The 9,019-nt window shown below is 49.6% G+C and overlaps 1 protein-coding gene across 1 annotated transcript; it reads left to right on the top strand.

The window, feature by feature from the left end:
* The first annotated feature begins 5,208 nt into the window (after positions 1-5,208).
* On the top strand, positions 5,209-6,952 carry LOC123107462 (3-ketoacyl-CoA synthase 4). Its single transcript, XM_044529446.1, has one exon. The coding sequence runs from the start codon at positions 5,278-5,280 to the stop codon at positions 6,733-6,735; it is 1,458 nt and encodes a 485-aa protein (XP_044385381.1). The 5' UTR covers positions 5,209-5,277; the 3' UTR covers positions 6,736-6,952.
* Positions 6,953-9,019: the final 2,067 nt, after the last annotated feature.

Below are 9,019 nucleotides of genomic sequence, written 5' to 3' on the forward strand. Positions count from 1 at the left end.
ACTAAATAACCGTAGCTCCAAACCTAACAAACTTTATATGTAAATGGGGTAGAAAAATGTCTAGTTTATCATGATGTACTTACTTTGCATGTTTAGTAACTCTAAAATTATGTTTAGGGCAGAACAGTACCAAACCTAAAATATGCTCATGAGGAGTTTCCGGACTTGTTGTTTGTTGTTCCGGCCTCATTTAAACTTGCCCAGATAGGTAGTTTTCATTTGCTCACCTCTTGTCATGTTAATCAACATTTAATATTGTTGGGTACATAAACGAGATCGAACTAAATAACTTGTTGTGGTGTTTCGTCAATATGCAACTCGTTGCATATTGAGCTCCACTTAACTTGTAGTTTTGCTTGTGCACTTTGCCATGCCATGCCTCTTTAAACCGGACATGCATGATAATTGTGTGTGCATCATGCCATGTTTATGTGGTGGTTGTTTACTATGTTGTTTGCTTCTTTTCGGTGTTGCTTCTTCGGGTTAGTTCCGATAACGTCGCGTTTGTGAGGATTCGTTCGACTTCGTCTGTTTGTCTTCTTCATGGACTCGTTCTTCTTCCTTGCGGGATCTAAGGCAAGATGACCATATCCTCGAAATCACTTCTATTTTTGTTTGCTAGTTGTTCGCTCTATTGCTATGCCGCGTTACCTACCACTTGCTTTATCATGCCTCCCATATTGTCATGTCAAGTCTCTAACCCTCCTTTCCTAGCAAACCGTTGTTTGGTTATGTTACCGCTTTTGCTCAACCCCTCTTATAGCGTTGCTAGTTGCAGATGAAGTTGAAGTTTGTTCCATGTTTGGAACATGGATATGTTAGGATATCACAATATCTCTTATTTAATTAATGCATCTATATACTTGGTAAAGGGTGGAAGGCTCGGCCTTATGCCTGGTGTTTTGTTTCACTCTTGCCGCCCTAGTTTCCTTCATACCGGTGTTATGTTCCTTGATTTTGCGTTCCTTACGCGGTTGGGTGTTATGGGAACCCCTTGACAGTTCGCTTTGAATAAAACTCCTCCAGCAAGGCCCAACCTTGGTTTTACCATTTGCCTCACCACCACCTAGTTTTCCCTTGGGAGTCATGCTCCCAAGGGTCATCTTTATTTTAACCCCCCCGGCCAGTGCTTCTCTAAGTGTTGGTCCGAACCAGAGCCACTTGCGGCGCCACCTCGGGGAAACTTGATGGTTGGTTTTAGCTGTACGTAGTGTTCATCCGGTGTTGCCCTGAGAACGAGATATGTGCAGCTCCTATCGGGATGTCGGCACATCGGGCGGTCTTGCTGGTCTTATTTTACCATTGTCGAAATGTCTTGTAACCGGGATTCCGAGCCTGATCGGGTCTTTCTGGGAGAAGGAATATCCTTCGTTGACCGTGAGAGCTTGTGATGGGCTAAGTTGGGACACCCCTGCAGGGTTATGAGCTTTCGAAAGCCGTGCCCGCGATTATGGGCAGATGGGAATTTGTTAATGTCCGGTTGTAGAGAACTTGAAACTTGACTTAACTAAAATGCATCAACTGCATGCGTAGCCATGATGGTCTCTTCTCGGCGGAGTCCGGGAAGTGAACATGGTTCTTGTGGTATGCTTGGACGTAAGTAGTTTCAGGATCACTTCTTGATCACTTCTAGTTCACGACCGTGCTTTGCTTCTCTTCTCGCTCTTATTTGCGCATGTTATCCACCATATACGCTAGTGCTTACTGCAGCTCCACCTCACTACCCTTTCCTACCTTTAAGCTTAAATAGTCTTGATCGCAAGGGTGTGAGATTGCTGAGTCCCCGTGACTCACAGATACTTCCAAAACAGTTGCATGTGCCGATGATTCCAGTGCAGGTGACGCAACCGAGCTCAAGTGGGAGCTCGATGAAGATCGTGTTCGTTGTGTTGTTTTGTTTCCAGTTAATCAGTAGTGGAGCCCAGTTGGGACGATCGGGGATCTAGCATTTGGGCTTTTCTTCTTTTATTTTGGTACCATAGTCGGACCTTGATTGTATTCTGGATGATGTATGATATATTTACGTATTGTGTGAAGTGGCGATTGTAAGCCAAGTCTTTATCCCTTTCTTATTCAGTACATGAGATGTGTAAAGATTACCCCTCTTGCGACATGCCAGCATGCGGTTATGCCTCTAAGTCGTGCTCCGACACGCGGGAGATATAGCCGCATCGTGGGTGTTACAGGACACCCACAAAAGAAAAACTAAAAATAGAGAAGAAAAGAAACAAACAAAAATGGAGAAATAACCTGGAGAAAACCGAGTAAAAATGAAGCAAAAAAGAAAAGAGAAAAAACAAAAAAAACTGAGAAACCAGGAAAAACTAGTGGAAATCTCGCTTGTGTTATCTCAAGTAGTTCACGCCTCATGTTTTGTCACAAATTGGATGTTTGCTCGTTGGCTAGCACAACTGCCTACATTCCCGTCCACAACCGCACGCGTTACCCGTGCGTTCGCTTCTGTTGTTTGAGCGCTGCATGTGACCTCATAAAGTGCGTGCTGCTCTTGAAGAAGTTCGGGCCCTCCACGACTATGGCCGCCACGGCTTCGTGCTTGTGAACTCGCCGTATATTTGCCCCTTCACCAAATTGTTATGCTCGAGGAGGGCGACGATGTAGTGCTGCTCGTCCCGCACCTACCAAAACGCCGACACCTGCCGCTCTTCCGGCTGCACCTTCGTCACGATGGCGTTGAATTGCGCCAGTGCCATGGTGAAGTTGGCAGGGACTAATGCGGGGAGGGGTGCCGGACTTCCGTCTCATCATCGCTCACCTCTGGCGAGCATACCGGCAAGCCTGCCTGTATCCGCCGCACACGACGACCCCGCTAGCCGGCTACAAGGTTGGCCACCTCGTGCTTGTGCTTCGTCGTGAGGCTCTACCACATCGCTCTAGAGCTAATGGTCATGGCGAAGGTGGTGCACCAAGGAGGATTGGGAGCGGTCAGGCTGTGGTGCTGATCGTGCAAGGGAGGACACATCTAAATAGTGGGTGACAGACATGCCAAGCGGCGGTATGTGTCAATGTTGGCATCGGAGTGTATTTTTCGGCTATTGTGCCTGTTTAATGCCTGTAGGCAGACGAAGTGCCATTCCGCCTAGTCATGGGTGGCCCTCTGGGCCAACAACCTGCTTCAATGCTGGCTCCACCCGTGAGAGATCATGTTGGTTCTGTGCCGGCATGAATGCGGCGCGGAGCGGCATGAATGCATGGCAACCGACCGGCAGGCACAGAAGATATTTTTTGGTCGGTCCAGGGTTGTGGACGCATAAGTGGCAGCGGTCACCCGCAAAGCCCCCCTAGTTTGTGGGATTTTGGACATCCAGACTGGTCCGTGGACCGATGAGATAACATGTTGGATGGCAAACTGTATTCGGGCAACTATGTTCGACATGTACAGTCGTTTTGAGGGTCCGTGTTGGATATGCCCTTGTGGGGAAGTTCGGTTTTGTTCAGTTCTTTTCAGTGGTGACCACCTTGAGAATTTTAAACCGGCCCGGGGAATCCAACAGGGAGATCATATTTCTGTTAGGTAGTGACGGTGTATCTTCTTTGTTGAAAGCTAGTGCACAGTTGGAAGTAATTGGTTTGAAGGTGGTACCAACGGCACCAACGATGAGCCATCGTTTTTCTTTTTTGAAGATGATAGTATCCTCTCTATGAGAGCTTCACCCCATGCTGCCGATGAAGCTAGGGATATGCTAAACTTGTATAGCAGTGCTTCTGGTCAAAGGGTGATTCTTGATAAGTCATCAGTATTTTTCGTTGGAGGGTGCCCAAATGATCTATCGGAGTGGCATTCTAATACCAGATCACTTTGTTACTAGGTACTTCCTCCGTTCCAAAATAGATGACTACGGAGGGAGTATATTTCAATACAAGATGCTTCACTACTAGACCATTTTGTTAGCATCTGCGTTTCAATACTACATGCATTTCGGTCACTTTTTTTTTGAAATATCATACCACTAACATGCATCTATTTTCACTCTCAGAACAATTTAAAAACACATTCAATAATTTTTTAGATATTCTAAATTTATATATTTAAGCAAAACATACATTTCAAATTGATTCATAAATTTTCAATTAATGTGATACAGAAATATGAAATTAAAATGTCACAATCTTATTATCAATGTGAAACTGGAATAGTGAAACTTAAACGACTTTCGCTAGCTATGGGGTCCACAGAAAATGCCATCCAGGATTCGCAACCGCACCCTAGCTGACGAACGTTCGCCAACTATGGGTGTCCACCAATGACGGTGTCATGGGTGTTCTGTGTAGTCGGTTGACTACACAGAAATCCTTCAAAAAATAATGTAGAATTAATCCAAATACAACTACTTGACATCACAATTTTAAATTGCCATCACAACTTTGAACTCCTGACTTCGCCACTGGTGTCCACATGTAAAAGGTTGCACGGATCTTTAAAAATTGTTGAATGATGGTTTTTTTTACCAGGTATACATTAATCCTTAGCTAGAATGCATTGTCGATCTCACCCCCTCCCTCCCGTTAGCGTGTCGACACTGTAGCCGGAGCCACCGAGTTGAATCGCCCATGGAAAGGACTTTGGAGGTGCCACCCATTTTGTCACCCTTCACCAACCGTGCATCGCGCATTTGCGCTCCTGATTGGCCATTCCCGTGTAACGGTGTAAGCATGCACGATGCCTCTGCCTACTCAGCGCCCATGTGCGCCGCGCGTTAGGACGACACGATCGAGATCGATCGGCTCTACGTACGTCCCTCCCCGTGCATGCCGCACCTTCCGTTTTGTATCTAGCGTAGCCACTGCATGTTCTCTCCCTCTCTTGGTACGTGCATGTAGAGGCTTGACCATCCTATACCACTGCCCGGCACGTATACGTGCAGCGCCTGTAACCAGGACACTAGAGGGCGGCTAGCGCTACTGTTCATAGCACGGCTGCTTTCATGGCGAAAGCTACTACTCTTCGCTTTTATGTGGCCGGCCGGATCGATCTTGTCCCTTCAACTCCGGTTGCATCGATCTCAAAGCAAACCGTCTTGTTTTTTTAGCAGTTCTCAACCATGTTACGCGGGCAACACGATCGATCTTGACGTAGTTTGCAACGGACACAATTCATGGCGTGCACATGTGCATGCAGACTTGTCACGGTCACATGAGCTGGGGACGACGCACCATATAAGAGCCGTCGCATCGCACGCTACACACATACACTGCAGAAAATCAGCGTCCAAAACATTCAAGAGATCGCGGGATAAGCAGCAGGTCGAACGGACGGACATGGAGATGGCGCACAGAGACCACATCCTCGGCGCCGTGCACGGCGTCCTCGGCGCCGCCGTCCTCATCCTGTGCCTCGCTGCCGAGCTGTCCGTCCTCGTCTTGCGGCGGCACGCGGCGCTCTATCTCCTCCCCGTCTGCGCGATGTTGACGCACCTGTGGCGCTCCGGCCGACGTGCGGGCATTGGGCTGGTGGACTTCGCGTACCTGAAGCCGCCCCGCCGGCTGCGCGTCACCATCCCGGGCCTGCTCGAGCACCTCCGCCTCATCGGCTGCTTCGACGACGGCAGCGTCGAGTTCATGTCCAGGGTCGTCGAGGACAGCGGCATGGGCGACGAGACCTACTTCCCGCCGGCGCTGCACTACCTCCCGCCGTCCGCCACGCACGCCGACGCCGTCCAGGAGGCGGGGATGCTCTTCTTCCCCACGCTCGACGAACTGTTCGCTAAGACGGGCGTGCCGCCGTCCGCCGTCGGCGCGCTCGTCGTCAACTGCAGCGGGTTCGGCCCTGCCCCGTCGCTTGCCGCCATCATCGCCAACCGCTACCGCATGCCCACCGACGTCAAGACCTTCAACCTGTCCGGCATGGGATGCGCCGCGGGCATCGTCGGCGTGGACGTCGCGAGGGGCGTCCTGAGGGCGCACGCCGGCGCCGTCGACTACGCCGTCGTCGTCAGCGCGGAGATCGTCACGATCGGGTGGTACAGAGGGAGGGACCGCAGCAAGCTGCTGCTCAACTGCTTCTTCCGCACCGGATGCGCCGCCGCGCTACTGTCGAACACCGCATCGGCGGCAGCGCCGGTCAAGTACCGGCTCGTCGCGCTGAAGCGCACGACCATCGCGGCCGACGACCGCGGCTACAACTTGGCCATGAGGGAGGAGGACGACGAGGGCATCACGGGGTTCACCATCGGGCGCGGCCTCGACCGTGTGTTCCGGGACCTCCTCCGCGCCCACCTCACCGCCTTCGGCGCCTCCATCCTCCCATGGCACGAGAAGCTCCGCTACGCCGCAGCGCTCGCGCGATTCCGCCGCCGCCGCCGGAGCAGCAAGAAGGTCCAAGGCGGCGAAGGCCACGTGGAGGCGCCGAGGCCGAACTTCCTGGCCGCGGCGAGCCACTTCTGCCTGCCGTCGTCGGGGATGCCGAACATACGGAGGCTGGCGGAGGGGCTGGGGCTGGGGGAGAGGGAGGCGGAGGCGGCGCTGGCGACGTTCCAGCGGTTCGGGAACCAGTCGGCGGCGTCGCTGTGGTACCAGCTCGGGTACCACGAGGCGAGGGGGCGGGTCCGGCAGGGCGACCGCGTGTGGCAGCTCGGCATCGGGAGCGGGCCCAAGGCGAGCAGCGCCCTGTGGGAGCGTGTCGCCGCATACGGCGGCGCCGCGGCGGCCGATGAGGGGCCGTGGGGCGACTGCGTCGTCCGCTACCCGGCGAGGGCACCCGGCGCCCCGTTGGCTTGATCTGGATGTACGTACCTAGTGCATGGGTACAGGGTGTTTGGGCTCCTGGAAAGGATCAGAGGACAGTGTTGTTTGTGCCGTGGGTACCTACGTACTTTCACTTTGCTTGCTTAGTTGCTGTTGATCGTCGAGTCGTTGTTTGGAGCTGCAAGGTGATTGGTAGAGCGGAGAATAAGCTCGGAACCTTCATCTGGGTTTTCTCACTTTTATTGTGGTACTTCGATCTTGTTTCCTGCCCTTCGTTCAGAATCCATGGCGTATTTTGACTGCTTTCAACTTTGGTCATAATTAGCAAAAATGCCCGTGCGTTGCAACGAAAGAAACAAACTCACACGCCGAACATGACTCAAAGACCCATGCAGACCCACATCCTCTACCCCAGCCATGTAATTGTTTATCGTCCTTCCACCCTCGCCGACACAGCGGTCGTGGTATCCACCTGATCACAATGCGCCCGAACATATGTCAAGGCGACGAGTTCAAGCATTTGCACGGCACACTTGTCATTGAACCACGCTAGCGTAGTGAAATGTTTAAAACTAATCTCGTTGAGCTAGACATGAGGGCCGCCTTGCGCAAGCTACACCATGCTCCTGGTCCATATGTACACCGAGCCTCATACGCCCTCTCGCTTCTAAATCAATGTTATAGACTCACCCTCTCGCTTCTGAATCAATGTTACAGACTCGCCCTCTCGCTTCTGAATCAATGTTACAGACTTGTTTCATTGGAGGGGGGTGGGGGATGGTCCGCACGTGTCCATGCATCCTTCAAGGAAAGTTCATGTGCTTCACCGTGGAGCAAACACCACATTCCGAGTCCTCATACGTCAGATAGCTGTGGATGATCACATGTCACCACCGAGCAGCAGGAGAGGTAGACGGTGAGGGTTAACCCTTTCCAGCCGCCACCATCGATCCACATCTAGCTACTCACCCCGATCCGATTTGTTAAAGTGTTCAAAGCAGTAAACCCTAGGGCTGGAGAGGTGCACGGTCAGGGTTAGCCATTTCTTCGCTTTCGATTCGATTTTGATTCCGACTTGATGTGTATAGTATTGTACGTACACACTGATAACGTATTTTCTTTTTGCTCTTGAGAATTAAGAAAAATACTAGACCAAAACATTAATTTTTTACAGATACGCATACACATCTAAGTACAGGTACCAAGCCAGTGGTAATGATACAAATCAAAGGGTTCCTAACCAACTGTCCTGAGCGCAAAGCAGCCTCACCTTTCACGCACCATCGTGAACCAGACTCACTTTTCTTTGATATCCATCAATGTCGTGATCGATTCCTACAATATCCTATGAACTTCCAAGACAAAACCAAACCCTGCGTAAATGTTTCTTTCGTGGAATATAAAAGCAAATGAGATCACGAGAAGATGTGCTACTAAACTGCACCGATAAACAAAGACGGTATCCACTGTAGCGCATGGTATTAGACATGCTCTTTATAAACTCTCATCTAAATTATTTCTCATAGCTAGTGAGGCAAGATTGGGCCAATCGATTCGCAGATAGCATATGTATCGCCATTCCTATAGCATTCAACATCTAACGTTTCTACACCTGAATCATATCGATCACAATCCAGAAAAGTTCCAGAAATTGTCCATTGCTGAAGAACAGTATGCAGATTTAGTTACTGAAATTCTTTCACTACATTGCAGAATCATCCACAAGCAATCAACCAAGCGTTGTAGTCATTGGCAGGTCGATTAGTAGGTAATCTGATGATCTAATATGGCGTATAATCTGAGTGGGACCATGAAAACTTCTCAAGAAAAGTAGTATAGTAGAAACATCAGAATAGACATGAGGAGAACATTACACTTTCATACATCAGACAACTACAACAATAGCTTGACTGAGTTAATCAAGCACATGTTAAGTTTATTGTTTTGACAGCAAGCCTACACAAAGAGTAAGAAGCGCAGGATCATAGTAGGCATGGTCATTAACAAAGAAGAAACAACATGATTTATTTAACCATAAATAGGAATTTTCACCACAACAGCTATATAATTTCTCCAACAGCATACATATAGCAAAGCTTTCACACCTATGAGACCTGGGACCACACTGTAAAACCTGACCAAGTACTGTGTTACCAGAAAAACAAAATCCCTACTATTGTCACACTTTTCAAACTTGTAAGATTGCTAACCCTCCGGGTTATTCCTCTGGTTGGATGCTAATCAAATCTTTGAATGAAATTTTCCGCTAAGTTGAAAAACAACAGAAATAATATATATAATACAATGTAGAGTTCTG

The sequence above is a fragment of the Triticum aestivum genome, chromosome 5A (genome assembly GCF_018294505.1).
Source record: "Triticum aestivum cultivar Chinese Spring chromosome 5A, IWGSC CS RefSeq v2.1, whole genome shotgun sequence".
In the NCBI taxonomy this organism is placed as follows: Eukaryota; Viridiplantae; Streptophyta; class Magnoliopsida; order Poales; family Poaceae; genus Triticum; species Triticum aestivum.